The sequence below is a fragment of the Rhinolophus sinicus genome, linkage group LG04 (assembly GCF_036562045.2).
Source record: "Rhinolophus sinicus isolate RSC01 linkage group LG04, ASM3656204v1, whole genome shotgun sequence".
NCBI lineage: Eukaryota > Metazoa > Chordata > Mammalia > Chiroptera > Rhinolophidae > Rhinolophus > Rhinolophus sinicus.
In genome coordinates, this window is record NC_133754.1 from 89735650 (window position 1) to 89763557 (window position 27908).

A 27908-nucleotide genomic window follows, 5' to 3' on the forward strand; every position below is an offset into this window, starting at 1 on the left:
CAGTTAAGTTGAGCTCTGTCGTGTGTCTGTCTCATCCCCTCAGACCATACTCCCTGCCTTATTTTCAGCCCATTGCAAAGACCATTTCTGTGTCTACAGAGAAAATAATGATTTTTCACAAATGAGGGTTGTTCCAGAAAGGAGCCCAAACCACCTGAAATCTGCAATAGATCTAAATATTTAAAAAACCTTTATGTTAAATAACTGAGCAACACACAGCCAGCTGAACACCATACACCAAGAATACATTAGCTTATATTCTTATAAAGCAAAATTGCAAATAGCCTCTCACCCATTTTAAAAGGAATTCAAATATTTATACAGACCATACACTGTTCTACTGACCATAAACTTTGGTTTAATTCATTTTATTTCCTGTGATCTCTGGAATGGAGGCATGCTGACAGAATGGTATTCTTTCTTCGTTGTTCATGAACAGCCTTGTAAATAAGTAATTTTAACCACAGCTTTCAATAACCTCCCTTTAAGACTCTTTCATACAGTTGTCACAGGCACAAATGCCCTGTTACTTTCTCATGTTCTGTTTTTGCTCTTGGAAAATGTCCAGCACATACGACACAAGGAAAACAACTAATGTAAGTTGCTCCTTGAGTGTAGAAGCTTGCATGCTCAACAAAACAGTTTACAAAATAACACAACAAAGTGATTTTACACCTTTGTCTTTTGGTTCTGGGAATGAGGGGATCTCCTTCCAGAGTGTCTCCTTTGCTCAGAAAAGACTGCACAGCAAACAGTCCCTCTTGTCTATCCGATGATGGTGTGTTCTCCACACCCCAATGACCAGTTTTTAAGAAATATTTAAATGGGACCTGCATGAGACAGATGATTATTTAAAGCACAGTTTTAACCATTATTTCATGTGGTTGCTGTGCATCGAAACAGAATTATCCTGTTGTCTATGGCATATTAGGTGAGCATGCAAGTTTATGCTGCTGCCAACTTAGTAGCCAAATGTCAACCTGAGAAAGGATGGGAGGTTCTATCTGAGTTGTGAGTTGTTGTCCACTGTGCACTAGGCCAGGATGGATGGTGCTTCCTCCTGGTGCCACAGCCAGATGTCAATGTGCATCCTTTCCTGATACCACAGGCTTGTGAAGTACCTCAACCTGGCATTTCATTGCTCAGGCTGGTTCCACCAGGGCAGGGATGTTTTTCTCTTTCTTCTGGCCCCCAAAGCACCCAAGTCAACATCTGGCTTGGTAGGAAATTATAAATGGCAACTAATTATGGTTAAGCTCCTGTACAAGATATTACATACGGGAAAAACAAAATCTTCAATTTGTACCCTATGCTAAAATCAATTTGAAATGAATTAAAGAGTTAACTGTTGTTGTTTTTTAAAAAACTTCTAATAAAATATAGATGAATATTTAGTATTTTCTTTATAAATATATGCAGAAGGATTTTCTTAGCTAAAAATGTGAAAAAAGCCACAAGGCAAAAGATAAAAACAATCGATTACCTAGAAGTTTAACATGTGTTAACAAAACCCTACATTAATTAAAAGATAAGGAAACTGTAAAAAAAGTATTTGCATCAAATTACAAGGGTTTTATATGACACAAGCTCAACAAATCAGTGAGAAAAACGTTAAGAGACTGACAGAACACTAGGCAAGGAACACAAATAGAAATTTAACAATGAGGGATATGTCCAAGGTATTTTGAACAAGGCATTTTACTTCCCGACCTCAGTGTTTACTTATGTGTAAGTCCAAATGTTCCTGAATTCTAGCACTAATATTTCCACAAGGCTTAATCTCTATGTACAACATGGCTTTTATGAGGCTACCTGCCTTATCCTGAGTCCTGTTGGAGATGGCATAGGTCTCCATTAACAAGTGCCCCAGTCTCATTAATGAGTGCTGATGCCAGTGGTCTGTAGAAGTTCTAAGTGAGAAGTCATGGTAGGGAAGGGATGGGGCTCCAGAGAGACAGGAAGGGGAAGGTATTGAGACCTCAGCCTCTTGCTTACAGGGCTCACAGACTGAGTTAGCTTAAGGTTATTGTCTCTCCCAGGCCTTTATTTTTCCAACCAGCATTTCTCACCTTCCTGGTTTCCTCATTCCTAAACCAGGTGTAGAGTCCAAGATTCTCCCCTCCGCCCTTACAGCTGGCAGTGAGGAGCAAATAGAAGACATGGCAAGGTACCACGTACAGTGCCTTTCTCCTGTCATTCTGTCCCCCTGAAGAAACCCAGAGGTACCCTCAGATTATTTTGATGAGGTTGGAGGTACCTAAGAAGACTAGCATAAGATAATAGAAACCCTATAAAAACATGGCAGTTCTGGTTATTTTATCACAGGACTGGGGTGAAGACTGATGGGAATTACGAGTTGAAGTGCTGGTTGGCAGGATGAGAAAGGGGAGCCTGCCAGAAATGAGGAGGGTAATGAGGATGGCCAGAGGCCATTTTCTATCACACTAGTCCTGCCACAGAGGGGGAATCCCTGAAGTGAGCTAGGAGTTGGAACGGGGAAGGAATTACTGTAGATTTATAGCTGGTTGAGAAATGACAGAAAAGAGCCATAGTAGACTTAAAGCTAAGATGGCTGTATATTTACACTGACTTTAAATGCATTTAAATATCAATGTTAGAGAATCCTAATGACTTTCCTTGAGAACATGGCAGTAGACTGTTCTAGTATAGAGCTTCTCTTGTTGTTTTTTTTAAAGCACAGAGTCACAAAGTACTGTCTTGCATAAAAAATCATGCTTCTGACCCCCTCTGAAGAACTCACGCTTTGTGCTTTTTTTCTCCAGTAGTGGAATCAACAAGGTTCACTCATATCCCCTCACCCACCTTTCTTCGGAACCACAGCAAACAGGGCTGGAAAGGCAGGCAAACGACAAAGCCTAAATGCTACCTTAGATAGACTTCTGGCACCTCCTACATGCCTGGCACCAATGCTGCAGACTTGATTGGTTATTTATTTATGACAACCTTGTAAGTTAATATAATATCTTTATTTTACAGACAAGAAAACTGAGATATAAAGAGTTTAAGTAACTTTGCTAAAGTCCCACAGCTGTTTAAGTACTGGAACCAGGATTTGAACATGTGTCATCTCAGGGCTGGGGCTCCTTCCAGGTATCATGCTGCTTCCAATAATATCCTTGATCAACATGTGAGTATGTTCCATCTTGTGCCATGAGACAAGAAGAGGCTCTGGACCATCAGAGTCTTATCCAGGCAAGACCCAACACATTCAAAGTCAGGTAGCGGTCAGAGAACCCTGACTTTGGTGAAAGACATTAGTTCTACCACTTAGCTCATTTGGCTTCTCTTCATAGCGAGGGACAGACATCTCATCCTGGCAGAAAACGCCAAGTGGGAGCAGGCAGGTTGCCGCCATGTCCACTGCCTGGCTCTCCTGTCTCTACAGTCTCTGAATGCTCCTAAACAGCTATAGGCCTCCTTCCAGGCCAGCTGCTGGAAAACAATGAAGTCAATAATGTCAGCACAGTTCACCTTGTTCAGTCTGTTTCTAAAATGTAAACTCTTGGCACAAAATTGATTGAACTTTAAAACAAAACCATCTGCATTGGTTTAACATGAGAGTTTCACAGTCCTGTTTTGCCACATAAGCACTCGGAGGGCCAGTTTTTCCCAGTGTAAAATGAAGACCATGTCAAACACTTAGAGACAGAGAAGACTTCTGGTCACTCTTGATTCTCTGCTTTCTGGCCACACTATGTTCTAGTCCTTCCTCTCTCTAGAACACTTCATGCTCCACACACATCTGCCCCTTCTCTCACCTCCCTAACCTGTAACCCTTTCATCTGGCTATTCCTACACATCTTTTAGGTCTCAGTGTAAACAAACATCACAGTTCCTGGTGATGTTCCTGGTTTCGTAGACTACCTACTCTGGTCCATCAGATCAGGTGCAGAATCTTGTACCCAATCTACCACAGGGCCTTATTATACCGAATTCCTATTTGTCCACTAGATCCAATAGATCAAGGGTCCAAAATCTACAGCTTGCAAGCCAATCCAACCCATAGCTTGTTTTTGTAAATAAAGTTTTATTGCAACACAGCCACCCCTGCTCATTTACAAATTGTCTATGGCTGCTTTCATACTACAATGGCAAAGCAGTCTTAACAGAACTTCTCTGGGCCTCAAAACCTAAAATATTTACTATCTAGCACTTTACAGAACAAGTTTGCTGACTCCTGGTCTAGACTGTGGCTTTTTGAGCACAGGACCATGTGTCATGGTCATCATTTTATGTTCAAGGCCTGCTGTGGGGCCTTGAACAAGAGTGCTCATTCAATAGCAGAGGAATGAAAAAACAAACACAAGCATAAGCAAAATTCTAGTGAAAATCCAAGGAACTGGACCCTGATAGTATTAAAGGAAAAAAAAAGCACACAGTCTATATACCTGATTGTTTATTGGGAACTAATTTCAAAATCTGAAGCCTAATTTTAAAAAGCAAATCTCCTAAACAAAACCATATTAAAATATTTTTCACCTATCCAAACTCCTTTTAGGCTCCTGAAATTTTAATCCATTGTCCATTACTTTTACCCTGAAGGTGAAACATCTTTTATCCTTATGACTTTTTGTCCTTATGACAGAGATAGGCATGGATTATACAGAGATAACCCAAACCACCGTGCACTAAATTTAATTCCTTACTCATGAACAAATGACATCAGGCTATCAAGTGTCTTTATTTATCTAGTCTCATTGATGAAAGTCCTACTCAGTTATGTTACTTTTGAGTTCTGCAGGGCCCCTTTTCACTAGCCCCATTTCATGTGTCTCTCCTGGAGGACAGTGAGCTGCATACAAAACACAAATCCATAAATAGAGGGAACTAACAGAAATGAGTTACTTCTTACACACTGTGGGACTCTTCACACTGAGTGGTGAGTTGCCACCAATTGAAAGAACTGGAGAAAAAGAACTATTTCAAATAGATCTTTCTGTTTCAAAACGAAAGTATAAAATAATATTTGGTTGTTTTTAGCAGGCATTGGAAGGAAATGTGGTAAAAATATCCTTTCTTGTAAGAGGAAGGACATTTAGTATGCACATACAAATCACACAACTAAATCCCTGACTCCCTCTCAGATGACAAGTCGATTACCAGGTATCCCGTCACGCTACGATGGCAGCATTATGCTAGCAATGCGAGCTGGTGCATGGGTACCTTGGGGAAGAACCATGGAGAGGCTTAACATTCTAAATGGAAATTAATAGCTTGACAATGGGCAAGAGAGTTCAAAGTTTTGCCTAAAGGGCTAAATTAATTGTGTTCTGCTAGCTACCATACTATTTGATAAAAAAAATACCATCCAACAGATCCCAAGAGGAGCAGCACATTAGGGTACAGATACAGTAACGGCATGAGAAATGAAGTGTGTCCAAAGAATACTTTGGCCACTAGAACTGAAATATGAACATAGCTAGAGAACATCAAGTCAACACTGAAAATTAAATCTGATCTCACATGACTGTGCTACTCCGTTTTTATTGATAGAATTTTCTTTTGGATGGCCACCCAGTGAATCCTCTCTCTTCTCCTCCTTTGCCCCCCCCCTAAAGAAAACAAAAAACAAAAAACAAAAAAACAACAGTGGCCATCATTAACGGGGAGCCTCGATGCACTGCAGAGATGGATGGAAATGCTGAGCACTACTCTGGCTGCGCACAAATAAATGCATCGGTGAGCTGATAAAAACTTGGAATAATCACCCAAAATGTGTTTATTAGGCAACTTATGGCTCATGGTGCTCATTAGACACTGTACAAAGGGATTTTATTGTGTTACAGACTGAAGAATACAAGATAGCACCAAAGGCAATTTAGTACATCTGCAAGTTATTTATACACAACTGAGGTTAATTCAATAACTTCCATATACCCTGTATTTCACCAATCAATACAAAATCAGGCGGAAAAGCTCAGTTAACTCAAGATATTATCTTGTAAAGAATGTTTCCTGTTAGAAAATCTGAGCTGATTTAGCAACAAAGAATCTTTATAAATATACTTTTCTAACTATGTGGGTTTTCCACATTCTCAAATAGCCTGCCTGGATTCATGGAAATGTTCATGGAAATGTTCAGAAAAATAAAATTATCTTCTTAGTAGCCATCTATGAAGACCACCTGCATCTCACTAAACTAGAAATTTATCTGAGGAACTTAACTCCATCAGCTCCCCAATTTAAGAAACAATATTTGGCACAGATGTAGACTGAAGCATAGGGGAGACGCTCTTAACCTTGGAGCAGGGCCTTCACATATTAGGAAAAAGACATCCCCAAACCAGGAATATCTTGGCCTAAATAAGATTCTATTGGTTTTATCTTTTAATTACAAACTGACCACGTTGCTCCAAAGCTGATATAGTTAATATATAATCCCTTAAGCTTACTTAAAAATAAAAGCAGCTTGCTAATGTCATTTGAAAACAAAGGTTAAATGAAAATTTAGATTCATTAGAGAAATTACATTCTTTTAAAATAAGAACAATCTTATTATTATTAGCTCCTGCCATAGTAACCCAAGCCTCAGGACCAAGAATGTTCCAGGACTCGTGGCTTTATTTGAAAACGAACACAGTCAAATCCATCACATTCTGGACCTGATATTATGATGGGATGTAGCAAAAGGCAAAATGACCTATTACATTATTTAAAAATAGAAATCTCTTCGGGAAAATTCTTTTCTAAGAGCCTCAGAACAGAGGCTCACAGGAGTAAGAAGTAAAAACACAAAATTGGTGTGCAAGCAAATCCTCCAGGTGGCGCTCTAACAGTGATGGCCCCTTCCTTCCTCAGCGTCCCTTCTGCGCAGCTTTGTCTCATGCAGCAGGGCAGAGAGGCTGGCTCAGGGCAGAGGGACTGGCTCAGGGCAGAGAGACTGGCTCAGAGTAGAAGGGACGGCAACCCTCCCTGCTGCCCCTCACAGCTCCCACTGCAGGAAACGGAAGCATCCAATCAAATGGCCAGCAAAGCAGTCATTCTCCAGATAGTATTGTTCAACTTGGTCAGTAGATTTTTTTATAGACCAAATTGGGCCAAAATGCTGATTTTCTGTCTCCTCTGCAAGGCGGTCCCTCTACAGCTCAATTGCCCAGTCCTGAATTAGATGGGATTCGACTTACATACTGCAAAGAAAAGATTTCCATATGATAAATCCCTTTTGCTCCTGTTCTGAAACCTTCTTCCACTCTCCCCAGGGCAGTGAAGCTCACTGGGGGAGAGAGAAGAGGAACTGCATGGCACTGCTGCTGGCACCACGTGAATGAGGAAGCCTGAGGTATGAATACAGTTTGTCACTGTTTTCCAGTGAGTGAGAAAAGTTACATAATGGGAACAGCATTGTATAGGTTGGTGTAAAAGTAATTGTGGTTTTTGCAATTATTTTTAACCTGTTAAACCACAATTACTTTTGCACCAACCTAATATAAAGTCTGTGCTTTTGAAAATGTTCAGCTTCAAAACTCGAGAGATTACTGAAGAGATAATAGGGATGGAAGTTTGCAAAGCAAAAGCTCAGATGGAGGAAGGACCCCGCAATGGATCTGGGTGACAGAGCACAGTGCTTTGGATGCACATGCAGACGTTATGCAGACAGAACATTCCAGCGGTAAGTGATATAGATCAGCACTATAAAGAGAATATGGACAAGACAGAAGCTTATAAGGTCCCTGGAGCGGAGGGCAGAAGTTGGTTGTGGGGGTTTCTCCCCAAGTGCCAGCAGAGTGTCAACAGTCTTTCGAATGTGACGAAAATCCAACTGCAGGATGTCATACGGAGAGCAGAGGTCAGCCTATTCCGAGGGCAGCCATTAGAACAGAAAGAGACAGTGCATACAATTAAAAATACACAGAAGAACAGCCTGGAAAGAAGCACACATTTTTGGTTACTAGCAAATGGTAAGAGTAACTTCTTATTTCAAGCAGGTAAAACCCATTCCACCATCAAAGATTGTAAAACTTATTTGAAAAAAAAAAAAAGTAGCATACCCAATGTGTTTTATGCAAATAGGACAAAGATATCCCTCACCCACAACCTCACTATTAAGAAAGTTCTGCAATCTATATATATCATTCTGGCAGTTAAACAGTTTTAGTATTCAAGTGGTATCATGTGCTAACCAATGGCATAAAAATAAGAGCTTTTCACTTGATACATTTAGGTCTTAATCTTACTAAAGGAAAAGACATAAACTTTAAAGTTTAATCCCCATCTTTCCTTACCATTCTCTTAATGCATTTTTTACCCTGGTTTATAAAGAATGAATATAAAAATCTTTCTTTCTGAAAAGTAACACATACACCTAATTTATTTTCCTTTTAAGATTATCGATAAACTCTGAGGAATGCTAGTTCTAATTACGTCCCTCCATGTGTCCAAAAGTACATTAAGTTTCATGTTTTTGCAACTACACATAAAAATCTAGAAGAGGCTTCTTAGATGTGAGGTTAGAATAAAAGTACATTCCCAAGTAGGGTTATTTTGTAAACTTCCTCACAACCAAACAGGTATGGTCGTGGGGGACACAGATCTCCATGCATGTTTTATCTACTTTACACTCACTATATATAAGGAGGCAGAGCTTCTACTTTAAATGCAAAAATAAGATGCTCAGTCTTGTAAGTTGACCTCCAGATGTCTATTACTGTCAGGAAACAAACAGTTTTCTAATAAATTAAATTTCTTAACAGGAAATGACAACAGCTTAAAATTTATAGTGATTATAATTGATATGTCGGTATGAAAGAAGTTGTAGTTGTGTCCAAATTAAACAAGGATTGAAAATATTTGTGACATATTTCATAAAATGCAGTTTCATTTCTAAATTAGGCAAAGCATTTAAAATATATATGTAATATATATTTTAGAACATATGATACAACATTGCCCTTTGTTTTAGCCTCATGGCTAAGCAGATGCAAATCACAGAGCAACTGAAAGATTATTCTGAGGTAGAGTTTTATCTTGCTTGTATCCTCTGACGTCATCCTGATGCCCTCAGTTTAGTAGGAATATTACAATATTAAGTGGGTTGAGTAAGATTAAAAACATTCTCATCTTATTTTAATTTATGAAGGTAGAGATACGCAACAAAGGATTTTTAAGATAATAAATTGTATTGGATTTATTCAGATTGTGTGTCTTTTCTCAGTGGATTTGGAGGAATCAAGCTACCACTATTATTTTCCCAAGAATTAAAACAGCTACACATTGATTGGATTTCACTGGGAGAGAGATGCTAGTCAAGGATGAACAGATGAGGAAACATCTAAAAGAAGTTTTCCATTGCAACACGAATTTTCTGTTGCAATGTTGTGCTTCGCCAGTGAAATCCGAGCAAAGCAGACACAAGACAGAAACCATCCACAGACCAAAGAGTGATTTTCTCAAAAGTGGCATTTCCACATTAAAATACATTATTCTACTTCTAGTGTATATTTCAATACATTTCCCAGAACCTTATGGAAAACATCGAGTCTGCTCCCCAGCAACTCCATCAGAGAACTCAAGTGAGGCCGATTATCTTTGCAGTTTTCAGTATACACTTCTTACGCAGATGGGCAACCCAGACCATTCTTCTTATCTTGCAAATAACTTCATGATGCCACAGGTTCTGGGCTTACTTCAGACTAAAGTGGATAGTAGGGGCCTAGACTCACAGCCCATGTTAATTGGTTTAAATTAAATCACGATCTCCAAAGGAAAAGGCAGGTCTAGGATTGTCTGTTTGGTAGGTAAAAATCTGAGTCGCAAAATGTGTGGAGTGTGGACTGCTGTGGCCTCTGAGAGCCGCTCTCTGAGTCTACCCAATGTCACAAATCCCCTGCAAGGATGCTACAAGGAGGGAACCTGGGAGTTTTCTGGCCCTTGCGCTTCCCTAATTTCAGTCTTAATGAGGGGAATTTAGAGATTGTACTTTTTTCTCCCTTAAAAATTAAAATAGGAAAAATACTAACAAGGAAGGAAATTTAAAGAGACAAAACTTCACCATGTATTTACAAAGCATTAGTCATTACTGCAAGGCATTTGCAAAATACAGTGAATATACTCAGAGTCTCTAGACACAAGTACAAACACTAATTCTCATTACAGTGAACAGAAATCACAATGGCCAGAGGGTAGCAGATTCCCTTAGGGGCAACAGTCAGTGTGCCTGAGACTGCTAGGTTGGGCTCAGGTTCCCCAAGTACTATAGCCACAGACAGAAATGGAGACAAAGCTCTAGTTTATAGATGTTCTGAGTCCAATCAAGTCTCAATTGTAAGAAATTTAGAATATATTCAATTTATTGAAATATAATTTTAATTTTGAAAGTCAGTATGCTTACAAAGTATTTTTTTTTTTTTAGTCTAAAATAACAGAGGAATGTTGATGGTCATTCTGAAAATTTAAAGCCCTAACTGACCAAGAATGGAGTGAGGTAGGGTTTCCAATATATGAGAACTTATTGCCAGTTTTATGAACTTAGAAGATAACTCTTATAAGTAAGCTAATTTATTTAGAAATGTAATTTAAAACTTTTTGAAGATATTGCTTCTAAAATGTTTATTCTCAAACATGCACATACATATGAAAGGCTGTTGGCCCACTGACCAGAGGTGACTCTGACACCAGGAGACACACAGTGGAAAAGGATTCTTACGTGAATGGTAAACACATACTACCTGTAAGAAATGTGACTGACTTTACAAGCTAGAAACTGATTCTTTTTAAAAAACTGATATTAATAAAATAATAAATGTCTGCACCTTTGATTATCTGACCTCAGAGTTAACCAATATAAATGGAAAATTAAAATAAATCTTGGAAAAAGAATCTCACCCTTCCCCCCAAAAGTCACCGATTTGGGGAAGAAAGAGACATAAGGCTCAAAGAGGAGAAGGAACTCATTTCTCCTATTCTCAAGAAATAAAAAAATATATAGTAGCTTCAATTTATAGAATGTCTTTTAATTAAAAAATGTCAGATCAGTTACACATGCATTATTCCCTAAAACCTCAACAGGTGTAGTGTAGGAAAGTTGTTACTATTACTTTCAAATATAATATCTCATTATAAAAGACAATAACATGTAAATATGAAAGCTACAGAAAACAAGACTCAGCCATAATTCCACTTCTATCAACACAATCACTGTTAGCATGTGAATGTGTTTTAGGATTTTATTTTTAACTCTCTTTGGTTGATGCAGAAGCTGAGGGACACAAAGTGACCTGTCCTTGTGGATGGAGAAGAAAACCTGCCACTTCTACAGTACTGCAAGGGCCCCAGGCCTCTGGGCTGCCCAGGCAGGCAGGAGGGGCCCGGATTGCCAAGGCGTCTACCACTGTCAGTAGAGTGACTGCCTTAATCCTCTTCTCTGTTTTCTCTCTGGAAACAATCATGAATAAGAAGGGCTGGGCAGTTAGAAAACAAAGTATATTTCTAGTCTCAGTTCCCTCCTCATCTAAAGAGAGCAAGTCTGGTAAATTAAGGACTTTGTTCCTCCAGAGGTCTGAGGCCAAAACTACTTATTTAAAATCAAGTAGAAAAGTTTTGCTAGTGAACAAAATAAGTACCTACTTTCTAATACTTTTGCTGTTTCATAAATCAGAGATTTCTAGCCACCTGAGACCGCGTATACTAAAATAGCCCTAAATATGGACCAATTTGGAAACCCCTAATAACAAACCATGAAGCCTCTACATCAAGGTCAGAGGCCAAGAATGGTCAAGCTTTCTCAGAAAAGGCAAAGGAAGCCTCTGTATATCGATGACCCATGACCCCAACGCTTAATTGGAGGCAGATTATTGGGTGAAACAAAGAACTATCCCAAAGAATTTGTAAGCCCACCAAGGGTGGTACTAGGTAGGCCTGTCGTCAAGATCAAGTTACACCAGAGGTCACAGATAAATGCAAAATCTGACCACCAGCATCAATACTATAAGGGACGATAAGATGGTGTCATCAACACCACCCAACCCCCAGATTTTCCAGGGTGCCATGATGCGTGACTCTGGTAATCCTCTGGCAGCAAAGCAACTGATGAGGAGGGAAAGCAATTGTAGAACTGAGAACTGCGGATATAACCAAGCTTTCATGGAATATCAGAGCTCAAAGAAACCTTAGGGGTCTAGTGATTTCCACACTATGCTTAGCAATAGGACACTTTTCCCCCCTCAAAGGAAACCTAAGTGGGGAATCCAATATACATCACAGGCGAAAGAGAAACTGCTCTGGCTGAAACAAGGGGGTGAGAGTGACCGTAGCCTCCCATTGGCTTTCCCTCACCTCCTACGCAGGCGAAAGAATCAACGGCTCTGGAGAATGTGGTTTAAATCCACTGCTTAAGTACAACACCTCACTTTGCAGAGCAGGGAACTCAGTCACAGAGAGCCTGTGTGTGCGCTAAAAAGAGTGGGACTCTTCATGTTGACAGACCTGGGTTCAAATGCCAGCTCTGCCGCTCACCAGCTATGACTACAAGCTTAGGAAATTATTTCACCCCTCTGGACCTCAGTTTCCTCACAGTATGGTAATAAAATATTTACCTCAGATCGCCAACAGTGAGCATTTGAGATGAGGCATGTACGAAAAGTTCTCAGTAAATGGTTAACTGCTGCTAGATTTAAGGGATTTGTCTCAGGGCACATAACTAGTTAACAGCACAGGGAGGGCTAATCCACCCAAGACTTTGTATATTCCTACACTTGTCTCACAGATACTCTACTCACTCATCTCCTTCCAGGTTAGAGTCATTCAATTTGTGTCTCTTTAGTTGGGGAATTGGCCCCACCCAGAAAAACAAAACCAAACCAAAAAACCCAAGGAATGAGCAGCAGGAATGGAAGTGACCTATGCTGAAGTAACTAGCTGAAGAAATATGGTGCCTACACCAGAAAAAAGCTTGCCAGCGAGTACCATTTCTGGTCCATTTCAATGATCTTTCCTTGGCATTCTCATTAACAAACCTCTTCCTCATCCCAGAATCCCTCATAGTTGATAGCAAATATGCCTGCTGTCACTCTGACAGAATTTCTCCAGAATCCCATCACTGACTTCTTTCTGGGACGTTACCTCCTTTCCATTAGCGGCCTCCACTGTTCCAATCCTGTCTCAGATTCCTACCCCTGGACTAAGATTCAAGGGTTTAGATCCAGCCTTACTAAAATGTCACAATTAACAGACAGAGGTCTAGAGTTGCCTGACTTGTCTACACACTCTAACCTTCTGCAAACAACTGGGCTACTTACACTGTGCAATTCCAAATGCAGCTAATTTGAAGATGCCACATTTATAGGTCAGCCACACCAGAACCACTCTACTAAAGCACACAATAAAATGCTTCATGAATCTTCACCAACCCTGGGGCAGATACCTGGGAATGTGTCCATAGGGACTTCTAAAGAAAATACAATAAACTATTACAACTGGAACAATTTTAAAATTGCTTCCATCCCATCAAATTACTTTGTATGTAATAATTTAACTAAAGCTGCTCAGCGACCACATTCCATCCATATGAACAATTATATAAGCTGCTAACCTCGAGTTCAGCTTGTAGTTTCAAACTGTGATTCTATTACAAAGGCAACAATTTAGGCCTAGAGCACAGCTGTGATTTTTCAGTCTCTACAGGGTGATGCATTATTGTCAATTAGATATTTAGCTTAAAAAATGCAGAATTCAAGATCTCTGTGACTTACGAGTATGTATATGTAGATAAGTTATGGATAGAGAAGAAAGCAAGAAAAGCTCACAAATTAGGAAAAATGATGTCTGCTACTGGGAAATCAATGAATATTTTGTTACCCAAATATTAAATATAATGCAAATAAGGAACTGTAATGTTACGGGTCCTCTGTTTTTAGGTACCAGTCTTTTAAAATGTCTGATTACAAGTGGAAAACTTCTGCAACTAGACTTGTGATATAACTATTTTCAGTGCATATCATCAATTGTAGTGTGTCACATATGCACGCAAAACATCAACCCTCTTACGTAATGAAAGAAATGTAACCATCTAAGTAGGCAGAAGTCATTTTACCCCTCTCCTAACTTAGGATCATATTCCTAGATGAAAATATTTCCTCATTTCCAATCACTTATTCCTCATCCATTCTGTGAGACATGAAGCATGCTAATTCAAGTGTACAGGAAAATTTGCCAATTGCCTTCCAACTGGCGATTTCTGGTTTTCCACTAGAATATTTCTTCCTTCTTTTAACATAGCTTGTTAAAGGAGTTCAACTGCTAACTAAAACTAACCAGCAGACTTTGTCTATTAACAATAGCAATGAACTTAATGTAATAACTCTAGTCACCAGTAAAATGCAATTGGATTATCCATCAGGATGGAACTATATGTATACACACACAGACATACACACACATGCGATGCATACATATACAGTACAAACTTGAAAATCATCTCAAATCTTAAAAACAATTTAAAAATACCCTAAGTGATATATTTCTTACTAAGCATAGTTAAGAGGGATATTGGCAAAAAAGGTCATTATTCATTGTAATTCAACCATCTCAGGAATTATAAATTGCCTATTAGTGCTAGGGGCATAAATCAGAAATTATAATAATTTTTCTCTGCATATTTATGATAATTTAATTTCCTTTTGCCCACCTTAAAAGGAAATAATAATTACCAATCTTTACTGACAATAAATGGCAAAGTGCATATCCATTTCATTTTGTATTACCACAAGCCGAGAAAACTTTGATGAGTTTAAAAATATCATGGGATTACATCATAACTCATTAGTGCTTTCCAGCACAGACATGAATAATTTACCATCTGACTTGGTATGATAGTTTTGATTCACACATGGGAAAACCTATTAGCCCATGACAGAATCAAATTATTTAAAAAGGTGTCTATAAGAATTTTCATAAATACTTGAAGCCAAGAATGTATATGAAATATTAAAATGTACACATACTATAGAGGCACACAGATTAACATTGTTGAAAGACATTTCAATTGATCACAAAGATATTGAGCCCATATATAAAGATTACACTCTTTTAAATAATGAATATGTACACTTTTTATTGATACTACAGCTCTGACTTAAAGAAGCTTTAATAATTCTTTTTTTGCTCAAATGAGATTAGAAGACCACCACTACACCCTCACCTTTGAACTTCACCAAACTAAAAAACAGGAAGATAAGGAAGGAAAGAAGAAAGGAAAGAAGGAAGTATGGAAGGAAAGATGGGAGGGAGGGAATAAGGAAGGAAGGAAGGAAGGAAGGAAGGAAGGAAGGAAGGAAGGAAGGAAGGACTAACTCCTATCATTGAAATGTAATTCCTTCACATATTCAAAAACAGTATCTCATGATAGATTCTGTAGTGACTTTATCCCTGGAACATTAGAAAAGATAGAAGAAATGACAAGAAATAGAATTTCTGTCCATTTCTGTTTATCACAATGATGATAAACTTCTCAACTTACCCACAAATTCTGAGTGCATTGGTTTTTGTCTCCCTAAGAAACCATTTTATGTAACTACTAATAGCACAGTCTTTAAAAGCCCCAAATCGGCTGAGGCTGGGGCTTAGCTTGCACACAAAAAAGGAGCAAACTACAGCCGGGCTGGCTATCGGAACTTGCCAATGGGTCTAAAGCAGACTAAAGGGGAAAATGTAAATACAAACAGATAACAAACTATAAAGCAACACACAAACATTATTATTATTAATGGTAATGATTAATAATAACAATAATTAATATTTTCAATGCTGATTATTTTGATACACATACCAAAATGCTATTACAGGAAATGAAAATCAACAAATTTGTTGCAAACTACAGCTCTGCTTTGCTTAAGAAGTTGGAGGAGGAAAACCATCAGCTCCAAAATTCTCCCCTATTGAACGTGAAAGAAGGGGCAATGAAACCTCAGCAATTTCTGCCCTTACAAGAGGGAATCAAACTGATTAATTTTTTTTTCAAGTTTGGAATTACACATTTATTTCAAAATGTTAAAGAAATGATATTTCCTTTCCCTCAGAATTGACCATACTGCTTTAAGCCATTTTTATTTCATTGCAATAGAGCAATTTAAACTAACATTTTATATAACTTACTTATTATTACTCCTCAAGAAAGACAGGATGTACAAAGAGATTAAACAGGATGCACAAAGCTGTACATCTCTTCAGTGGGTTCAAACACATACATTAAAGAAAATCTTTACTAAAACATGGTTATTTGGACAAATTTGATGTTACCTCTGGTACTCCTAATTTTCGGCATGCTTCCAAAAAGTTTTCCACGTTTCTTCTGCATTTGGCCATGCTAAGTTTGGGCTATAAATGCAAATATGCAGAAATAATGAATTATTAAAAGGAAAATAATTTTAATAATATCTTAATTTTAAAGCTTTCTAAATGACAAAAGTAATACTACATGTTTACTGGAGGAAAAAATATATAAGTACATAGAAGACAATAAAAACTTATCCAGAAATGTCCACCTAGAGATAAAAACAATATTTTGGATTATATTTTTCTAGATGTTGTGTGTGCACATGTTTATGTATACAAAGACATACATATCTACCTATGTATGTACATAGATATGTGTCTATATGCAGTATTTCTGCATATGTGTATGTATCTGCATATATGTATGTATGTATGTGTCTGCACATATATACGAGTATATATAAATCTGTATACACACACACATACATACACACAATTTTTATGGATCATACTCTTGTGCAACCTACTTTAGTTCACCTAAAAATACACCATAAGCATCACCTTTTCCCATCAACAATTACATTTCTTTATGAAGGGTTAAATTCACCAGGCCAATTAATCTCCTTCCCATTAAAGCAATGGACTTAATTAGAAAGAGGCAACATCAAGGTAAACAGCACTAAACAAAGTGATGTTACAGACTTAACCAAGGGACTCTCAAAATCGAGTTGATCCTGGCCAGGTTACCTTCAAGATATGGTATGGATAACAGGTACATCTGAGTCACACAATTTTCACATGGTAAGTTTTAAAAGCTTTACTGCTAAATTTTAATATTCCACTATTAGTTCTTTTAAAATGGGAGGTAAGAAGCACAAATGACTCCATAATCTAGGTGTAGGAGCAATGTTTTATAAATACTGACCTTACCCTGTGAATAGCAAGGGAGAGAGGGAAGTAAGTCATTCCATCTTGTAGGGACTTACACCAATCACCATAAAACTAAATTTACACAGGATTTATTGATAAAAGGGACTTCTTCTATCCTCCCCCTTGCCCCCCGCAGCTTTGGAAGTGAGGGAGGGCCCATCCTAAGGTTGCTACCTAGTTTCAATTAGAAAAGTACTGGCTACTAGTTAGAGGTTCAACCTCACCATTATTCAAAGGATCAAAAAATACATGAATTACATGAACTGGGATGCCAGTGTTTAGCTCACCAAGTTGTCCAAGAGTGACAAAATCCATCTTAAGAGACTCAGCATATTGACAATAGTGATTCTGTTTACCACTATATTCCCTCAGGTTGGCATAAAAAATGGACAGTATTGGTTCATGAATGAAAACTTAGAATGCTTAATGTTGACAACACACGGGTAGTAAAAGTACCCCCATCCATGGCTGATGGTGCACACAGGATCTTATTTAGTAAGTGTTTACTATGTATCAGACGCTCTACTTGGTGGTAAGGATGCACCTGTGGAACTGAAAGATGCAATCCTCACAGTCACTTAGTTCCAGTTTACTTGGCAAGCCTCACTGGAAATATTAACAAGTTCAAGGAAATTATAGTATAGTATGATATAGGTCTTAGTTATAAGGAGAAAAAAAAGAGAGAGTCTAACTCAGTGCTAAGTAGTCAAGAACGGCGTGTAAACACGGAAGCAGTCAGTGAAGAAATGGGAGCTAGTGATGCTGTAGATAAGGAGATATGGAGGCAGCGTGCAGAGCAGCCTCTTCATTTAGAGAGAGCAGCCTGTGCAAACATGGCGTGGAGGTGACAGCATAAGCTGGGGACAGAAAGCAGGTATCACGGCTATAGTGTGGCTGGGCCTGGTCAAAGAGGTGTTAAGATGCCTGCTGAAGAATTTCTGAAAAGTGGACATTTAGCAGCAGCTTACATTTCCAAAAAGGAAAACTATAGTATAACATGCTAAAATATGTTATAATTATTAAAATGGATACTGATGAATAATTTTAGTGACATAGGTAAACAGTTAGGTTTTAATACATTTTAAAAACTACTAAATAACATATATATATATATATATATATATATATATGTTACTACTAAATAACATATATATATATATATATATATATAATATATATATGATGCTCACAATTCAAAAACAGCTCAAATGTAGAAAGAATGCTAGTCGTATAGTAGCCAAAATGTTGACAGTGATGTCTTTGGGCGGTGGGATAAAAAATGATTTATTTTTCTTGCATTTCTCTATTTTCTCCTTTGCTCCAATTAGGCATTATTTCACATTATATTTACTATTTTAAAAATTTTATTTAAAGAAGAAACAGGTGAAAATTTAAAAATTTCTGACGAAATATAGCATTTTTCTCCTGAAGAATAAAATGTACAAATGTATATAGATTCATGATTCATAGTGTCCTCTTATACTTTGTAAAATGGTAATCGTACACTTAAAATGGAGGCTGAGGAGTCATAGTTTCTCTTATAATTTGGGAAAAATTATTAAATGAGAATTTGGCACACAGTTCAGACAACATTATGGAAATTTGGATCCCATCTGTAAAAAGTATTGGAAAGTTTCATACTGAATTACAGGACAGAATTTACTGCCCACCCTAGGGCAGCTAGAGGCAGATTTAAAAGAGAAGATAAACAGATCTTTTTTTCCTTATGTGTCCTGCTGCAAAAAGTGGTCAAACTTTTCAAAGGAAAAAGATGTTCAATTGTATAGAAAGGAAACTGATAGCTGAAATGGGATCATCAGCTAAGAAAATAGAAAAGACATTAGGACAAATAAAGCCAGTGTGAGGCATTCCAGGGGGGGGTGAACGAGGGTGCAAATGTGCTTCCCAAGGGCTTTCACCTAACACACTTCTCATATGACCATTTTACCAACATTGTTCCTTGAGATTAGGGGCTCTGAATTGTGAAAATACGCTCTACAAACACTAATGATAATAATGGCTCACATTCATATATGTGTCATATGTAGCTCCTCATTTCATCCTCACAAGAACATTTCCATGGTAGGGACGAGCAAACTGAGTTAAAGAGAGGTTAAATAACTTGCCCAAAGACATACGCATGTAAGTACATCTGGAATTTGAATCCAAACTATATGTTCTTCGCACCTACACTCCTTTCTCACCTAACGAACTGCAAATGGTGTGGGTAGAAATTCTTCTTTCTTCTCTGCTTGTCTCAAAAACAGGCTTATCCCTGATTCCACCCCCCTTATCTGACCATAAAACTGACTCTGGAGTTCTCTTCTAGATGGTAACATGCTTTGAGATATATAGGAAGAGGGTTCCACATGCCAGCTTTATCTCCCCTACAGAGAAGACGAGGATTTTGAGGGCATTAATGGAGTCTCACTCATCTTCACACCTTTCCTACTGTTCCCCCAGTATCTCCAATGTACCCTTGAGCATAGTGAATGATCAAGGAATTGCTGAAATAATGACTGGCTAACCAACCTCTGGCTTGACAGGTTATAATTATCTTTTACATAGAGTCTGCACCTTTTCAGAGCCATCCTAAAATCCCCAATGACTAATAAAGGAAAGAGATTCCACTTAAAAGAGAAGGTATCAAACAAATGATTCTCTCCCAAAGACTTCTCACTGTTTAAATAAGCCTTTGTAGGAAATGAGTCTTTACGTCCATCTGTAAAGTCTTAGTTAGCATACCAATCAGCAATTTATTTAATGTGATTTGCTTTATATTGGGAATAAATTCCTTTTCTGTCATTTATATATTTATTTTAAATATTCTCCCTTTTTGACCTTGAAAATATTCCTTCCTTCAGACCTATTGCTTTTCTGCTCTTCTAGTGGTCTGGGGCTCAACAGAGAGGATTTGAGCAGGGTCCTGGTAACCCCATCAGCATTTGTAACCAGCAGGACTGTCCCAAACGAGCTTGGCTTATGGAAAAGTTCATTTCCCTTTATATGGACATACTTACAACTGCTGGTGAGGGGACGTGGATGCTTGCAACAGACCGCGGGCGGATGTGATTGACCAGATGGCAGAGGACAACCCCATCCATGAGCGCAGCCCCCAGGTCCTCATGCAGGCTGACCTTGAGCCTCATCTCGATGCTCTGTGAAGGAATCAGAAGGAGGCTGTGGTCAATGATACACCCCATACACGACAGAGGTACACAATAAAGCCTCAGTGTGAAGTAGGCTACACTATCTAGGTCTGTGCAAATGCACTCTGTGATGCTCATTCAACAACGAGATTGCCTAACGGCGCCTTTCTCAGAATGCATCTCTATCATTAAGCAATGCACGACTGTATATGAGATGCTCACAATTCAGAAACAACTTAAATGTAAAAAGAATGCTAGAAGCCAAAGTGTTAACGATTGTCTTTGAGCTGTGGGATAAAAGATGACTTATTTTTCTTTTGCATCTCTCTATTTTCTTCAATCAGGATTAGTCCCCATTATATTTTCAATTAAAAATTTATTTAAAAAAAGAAAAAAAGGTGACAACCAAAGGATTTCTAATAGATTGCAACATTTTTCCTGAAGAATTCATAAAATATACAAATATGTATAGATACATGATTCACAGTGTCCTCTTACACCTTATAAATTGATAATTATGTATTCAAATTAGAGGCTGAGGAGTCATAGTTTTTCTTTTGTAATTTGGGGAAAATTATGAAATGAGAATTTGGCTCCAACAATATTACAGCAGTTTGGATCCAATTTGTAAAAAATAGTGGAAAGTTTCATATTGAATTATAGGACAAAATTTACTGCCCAACCTGAGGAAGCTAGAGGCAGATTTAAAAGAGAAGACAAATACATCTTTTTTTCCCATTTTCTGAGGCAAAAAAGTGGTCAATCACTAGCCATGGTCCCTGCCATCACTGAGCTTAAACTCTTCAATGGCACTGAGCACAAGACTTCATTCTTTAGTAACTCAAATAGTTTTTCTATTAAATGCTTGATTAAAAAGTTTTGACCAGTTTGGGATACAAAGTGCGGATGACTCTGAACATCTTTAAATTAATGGGATATTATTATTAAGTAAATGAATAACAGTGCATTATTTTAAAGTATATCTGAATTGAAATAATACTAGCTTTATACCTATGTATTAAGTAGTTCTACTTAATATTATCTCATATATACCTCACAAAACCCCACTAAGGTAGATTGGAACTACATTTTTAATACATGAAAAAACTGACATTTGGGGATATTAAGTGACTTGTCCAATATCAAACATTCAGTAGGCGACCTGGCTAGATTTGAAAGTAGGTGTGCTCGCAGTGCTTCAAAGTCTATTTTTTAAAAATACAGTTGACCTTTGACCAACATGGGTTTGAACTGCGCAAGCCCAGTTATACACGGATTTTTTTCAGTAAATATGTACAGTCCTGTAAATGCATTTTATCTTCTTTATGGTTTTCTTAACACTCTCTTTTCTCTAGTTTACTTTGTTATAAGAATAGAGTATATAATACATATAACATACAAAATATGTGTTAATCGACTGTTTATGTTATTGGTAACACTTCTGGTCAATAAACTATTAGTAGTTACGTTTTGGGGGAGTCAAAAGCTAAACTTGGATTTTTGACTGTACAGGGAGGAGGTGATGGTGCCCCAACACCTACATTGTTCAAGAGTCAACTGTATGCTCAAGTCTAAAAATTATCATTCAATTATATAATATGTCTTGGGTACCTCACGGAGTTGTTCCACCAGTTCTTTTTCTTCTCTCATCTGTTCCATTTTCCTCCGAATTGTAAACTGTGGGTCTATAGATTCCAGATTTCTCTGAGGTCTTAGAAACACTATAATAGAAAGGGGGAAAAGCCTTTATGCAGTATCTAGTATAGGCTGCCATGAGGTTATAAATTAAAGTTTATTTATCCCAAATTATTCATTCACTACTCACAGAAACAATGGTTAAGGCATGACCTCATGTGAAAAGTGTGATTCAAATATTCTAAAGATTACATTTGATAATTCTACTGGGTTGTGTGGGGTAGCAAAAGCAGTATTTTTTTGGTGATGATAAACTGAATCCAGGGAAGAGTTTGGGTCATCCTTGGAACCATTCCAGGCCACTTCTCTGAAAGATGTCCCTCCTCTCTCATTTTTTTTTTCAATGCTTTCATTCTACATTTTCATTTATACTTGAGGTTTCACAATTCATTCATTCAATTCAGATAATCTGTGTCAAGTAAGAAACCTCTAGAATTGCTTTACATGTTTAAAATAAGCACAGGTTAATGTTCAGTTGGCTAAAAGTTTTCTTAAGTTTGGGTTAAGAACTAAGTGATGATACATTACATATTTGAATGTGGAGTGAAAAAATTCTGCCTCCTACCATGTAACTCACAGTGTATCCTAAAAGTTAGCTCTTTAGAGATGACCATAGATTTCTTTTAGAAAAGTTGGCAAAAGTAGAGGCAGTTTAAGAGATCATCCTTGGCTACAGGTCCTTAAAATTACAACCTCCAAAAATAGCAACTGACAGTGGCGCTCTCTCTGAAAGGAGTTAAGCCTCTGGCTCCAGAGATAAGGTATGCTCTTAACTTCAGAAGGATAACATCTTTTAAAAACTAATAAAGAGGGTACAAAATATTCTACATATGGCAGAGTGATTACAGAAAGGTTTGCTTTTTTGTTATTGTTTGTTTGTTTTTAATCAATTTTTATTACAATACAAAGCCCAGGGCAGATTTAAACTTGAATTTTTTTCTTCCTTGAGATTTTTATCCTATTAAGGCTGTCAACGTTCCATGCGCACAAGAGGTGGCAAAGAGCTGTATTCGGTTCCCCAGTTAGATTATGTGTGTGTGTCTGGGGAGAGGGAGGGGGGGCTTTTAGAAAATTTTGGGCAGAGAACTCCAATTTTGAAAATCATATGAGGTAGAAGGTTGTATTGGCATGATGCAATTCTAGTAACTTCATCCACCATAATTTAAATAATGTAGAGTAAGAAGGTTGTGCAATTTTTATTCTATTCTGACAAACATTTCCTATGGACCACTTTAAGAACTATTTCAACTTACTAGTTTTTTTAGGTTAAATATGGTTTACAAATATACTTCATATAAGAACACTTGAGACTACTCCACATAATGAATTATTCCATGATCACCCAACTATGCCATTTGATCTCAATTTGTATCTTTGCACCAAACTACCTTAATAAATGACTTGCAGTATATGTTTCATGTCTCAGCATTTTCTTTCTAAATCAGTTCTAGGATATTTGAATCAGCATTCTGATGCTTTATGGAAGACAGAAAGTTGACACATCTTAATAAACCTTTGACTTAGGAGTTAATGGAGAAAGGAGATGATCTAATGCACGTAACATCTTCTGGAACCTCAGAGAGGAGTCAGCATGGAGCCTGGGCCTCTGCTTCAAGCCACCCAAGGAAGTCACAGACAAAAAGAATCAAAGTCATGTCACCAAAGAAAACCAAACCTCACAGGAAGTGACCAATTTTTTACAAATAAAGGCAAGACCAGCAAAGAAAGAAGGGCCAAATCACCAGGCAGGGAGACATGAGAAATTCACAGAGCAAAGGCAAATGTGGAAAAGTCTAACAAAATAGGAAGCATAGAAGAAACTGGAAATGCATTAAACTTGCCTATACACCATAGCAATCCCAACAAAAAGATTTACCCATTTAAACATAGCAACAAAAAGAGATATACATTAAAATGTAAAATCTAGAAATGATCCACACCCTCAAAGAAAAGTCAACAAAATTTACCAAAAAAGTCAAGGAATGTAGACAGAGCTGAGTAATACACACACTAGCCAGCAAGGGGCGACCCAAAACTGTTTAAACAAATCTAATGTTTACTTTGGAGGTTTTATTTTCTTTTGCCTTTTTTTTCTTGGGGCAATCTTATCTAATACTGCATGTTTAATATTTTTCAATATGTTTTTATTGGCAGATTTCATTCTGAATACAAAACTATTAGGAAGTTAAATTAAGAGTGAGCTTTTGTTTAATAGCACACAATTCAAATATCTACACCTCGTTAGAGCCCTATTTGAGATAACAAGATAATACATGGTGTCTGGGTTTTAATTTCCTGGCATCACTTTTCATCTTAAATTCCTGTGCATCTTAAAAACACAAAATGTATGGTTGGGTATTTGCTCTATGATGTTAATTAATCACAAAGTGTTAAAACACATTTGAACTGTGTTTTTTTTAACTGAACATTTCAAAAGTACCTAAAATTGTTGGAAGCTATGACTACACTACTACTAGCTTTCTATATGGATTAATTACTGTGAAATATATGAAAATTTAAAATAAACTCTTTAGGCTAATAATAAATCTACAGAGCATATAAGTGCTTGCTTATTTTGATGGGTTTGTTAGGACAGAATAATTTCAATGGGACCATTATAGTATCTCTGATTATATTACCTAGTTTTTTGTTTCATGTCGTATTTAAATAATAAATGCGGTGACCTGTCTGGGTCAAATCTTCAGGAAACTGATCTATGGAAGAATTTTTCTTGTTTTCTTTAATTTCATGTTACTAAATTTCAAAAATTGGTGGAATTGGACCTGTACCTGTAAGAATGAAGCTGATATTCTGCATCAGCACATTCATCATCAATCATCTTTTCATTCTTTGAATGTATTTGCCAGACAGCAATTAAGCAGTAAAGAAGGACTCCTTTTCTTCCTGCATATACATGTCTAAGAAGTAGGAAGTGAAAATGGTAGGTGATTGAAGATGCAGGGGGGAAACAAAGAAAAGATGATTTGCTCACATTTGTAATTTATTCAGCAGAAGAAAAAAATTTCTAAGCAAAGACCCTGTAGGGGATGATAAATAGGCTTATGCAGAATATCAACTTCATCCTTGTAGGTACAGGTCAAATTCCACCAATTTTTCCATTATCTCTACCTTCTCCTTCAAGCTCCTCATCATCCTCACCCCTGACCCAGGAGTGGTCTGTCTCCTATGAAAGTACAAAATTCTTTACGTGTGTCTCTCTCATGGCACTCATCACTTTCTATCTTACAGTATAGACCCGCTTCTCTCCATTTTAACTCTGTAAGAGTTTGTGTCTGTTTCCAATTTGTCCCTCTTCTCTGCCGCAGAAAGGAGTTTGTTTGGATGAATAAATGTAACAAGGGTTTCAAAAACTCCCTCATTCAGAGATCAGTCTATTTGGAGAGTATCTTTGCAGAGATTATCCTACCCTGATAACATCATCTGAATTTTTCCTATGATGAAAAATCTCCTAAAATTTAGTTTCCAGGTGTGAATGCATTTGACTCTGAAATAAAAGTTCCATGAAAGCAGAGATCGTGTCTGTCTTTTTCAGAGTTGTATCCATAGAAACAAGGATCACGCCTAGCACATAGCAGACATGCAATAGATATTTAAGGATGTGAACAAGAAACCATTTCTCTAATGGTTATAAGAATATCTTTTAGTTAAACAAAAAAGGCCCCACTGCTCTAAAAATTGCCTGAAATGCTACTTATTTAATTATAACACAAAATGTACTCTTCATATAGAAATTATCAATTTACATTAATAACCTTTATTACTTAAGTTTAACCCAAGAAGATATTTCTTCTCTGTGGACACATGAGGTTTTAAAACTTAGCTCTCAATTTCTTCTTGGAAGTTAAGAATCTGAACTGGATGGGATGTTTAAGATAGATAAATTTAAGGGCAGCAATGTGGTGGTGGCTTTGAAAAAATACCATAAGCTCTAGATCCAGGCTAACGTGAATTAGAAATCTGACTTGTGTATTCATTTATTCCCTTCTGGTGCCCCCAAATGGATTAGATGCATTCTCTGCTTTCAAAATGCTCTCTATGGTCTTCGGCCGTTCATTTAATCCAGTGGTTTTCACCTACTTGGACGTCACATAAAGATCAGTAAAAAATAATCGGTGCATAGACTCTATGCAACACCAAATAAATTAGCATGTTCGAGTGTGTGGCATAGACACTATAGTTTTAAAATGCCCTGGTGATTTAATATGACGCCCAGGCAGAAGAACCACTGAAACACCTCTCATGGCTTCAGTTTCCTCATTTTTTTAATGAGGAAAATAATAGCTAAAAGTGCAAGATTATGGTAAAATATTGGAGAAAATGTCTATAAACTCACCCAAGGTGGATATATCCATTCATTCATTTTCAAGTGAGTTTAAAACTCAATTTTAAATACACATAAATTAGCACCCACCAATTTATTGAAAATGAAAAAGGGAAAATGATTCAAAAGAAGATAGGAATAGTTTTAGCTTCAAAACTAATGGGAAACACAAAGAAAGATACAAAGTAGTAAAGGCTACAAGACAGAGAGCAGAAGTGGAGTTTTCAAGTTAAGAACAACCTGAAGTGAAGCTGCCCCTATCCAGTCTCGAGGTGGACAGACCTACACACATAGTTCTGCATCCTCCTCCATCTATCTTAGGACACGAAACTTCGGGATGTGGGAATTCAAATACCCAACAACCTTCTAGCCAATTTGCCATTTTAAAAATTTCTTTTAGACAAAACAGAGGATTTAAAATGAGATATATGGAGGAGAGGTGCCAAAAATTTTATACACATGACTTGTATTCATCTTTTGTTATCGGTATATATTGAGTATTACAAGTTAATACAGTTTTTTCCCCTTTCTTAAAATGTGTATACATTTTTGGGGCACCCTCTGTATTTGGAATGAAATACTGGCAAGCCCTACTAATAAGTAGTGCATAAATACTGGAATTTGAATAAAGGGAATTTTAATACAAAGCAAGACAGCAAACAAAGTATAAAAATGACAACTTTACCAAAAACAATAACTAAACAATATAAATGAAAGGCAAGTTACATTATGGTGGGTTGAATTGGTAATAAGATGCCATTTATTTGCAAACGTTGAGATAGCTGCAGATATAGCATAATGGAGAAAATATGAGGAAACAAAATTGATGTGGTAATCAGCTTTGAAATGCCAAGAAAGGCCACTGAATAGGATCTTGTACTTAAGAGAAACCAGTAAGAAAAACAAAAAGTAGGCTGTATTCTTCTTGCAACATTGGCTTGTATACTTGTGGACACAAATAACTCAGCTTCACTAATTTTAAAAATGTATTGGAAAATGTATTCACATCAGAAGGCAAAATTTGACACAAAAAGAATAAAGATGCGTAAAAAAGCAGATCTGCGAATCTGTACAAATATTTGTAAGAAAGATTTTTGCACAGAAAATTATCTGTTGCCCAGGGCATACTATAGGCAAATTACAAACAGGCATAAATGACAGCCATCACATATCTGATGTGACTGACTGAGCCACATGAATATTGAAAATAATTCCTTTACTTTTTCTGTGGTACGGCCTAATAATTACACGTGAATCCCTGGCACTTTCACTCATACAAAAAAACACCATTAAGTATTGCAAGGTTATTTTTTTTTTTCAGAAAGATTTTCACAATGATTATTTTCTATGGAATTCTTAGGATTGTTAATAAAAAGAAGGCAGTTTTGGCTTAGTAACTGGCACACAGAGTCCTCAATGCAGCTGTCCAATGAATGTGGTAGACAGTTAGGAGCCTGGGGGCATGGCCCCACCTCCATGTTTACCTAGCAATGTGACCCAACAGGTCACTTCATCTTTCTGCTTTTAGTTGATTTATCTATAAGGACAGACATTCTACTGCTCCA

At 37.2% G+C, this 27908-nt stretch overlaps 1 protein-coding gene across 7 annotated transcripts in view; it reads right to left on the reverse strand.

Moving 5' to 3' along the window:
• Nucleotides 1-27908, reverse strand: part of LRCH1 (leucine rich repeats and calponin homology domain containing 1) — a 202725-nt gene that overhangs the window by 2570 nt on the left and 172247 nt on the right. For 4 of the 7 annotated variants that reach the window (XM_019753551.2, XM_019753556.2, XM_019753550.2 and 1 more), the window contains 4 exons: nucleotides 21918-22027; nucleotides 20178-20315; nucleotides 16252-16329; nucleotides 478-7813 (listed from right to left, as the gene is read on the reverse strand). In XM_019753551.2, the coding sequence (XP_019609110.1) occupies nucleotides 7607-7813; nucleotides 16252-16329; nucleotides 20178-20315; nucleotides 21918-22027 (533 nt within the window). In that variant the 3' untranslated portion in view covers nucleotides 478-7606. Of the gene's footprint in view, nucleotides 1-477; nucleotides 7814-16251; nucleotides 16330-20177; nucleotides 20316-21917; nucleotides 22028-27908 lie in introns of those variants that run through there. The other 3 variants (XM_019753555.2, XM_019753552.2, XM_019753554.2) reach the window with 1 other exon arrangement.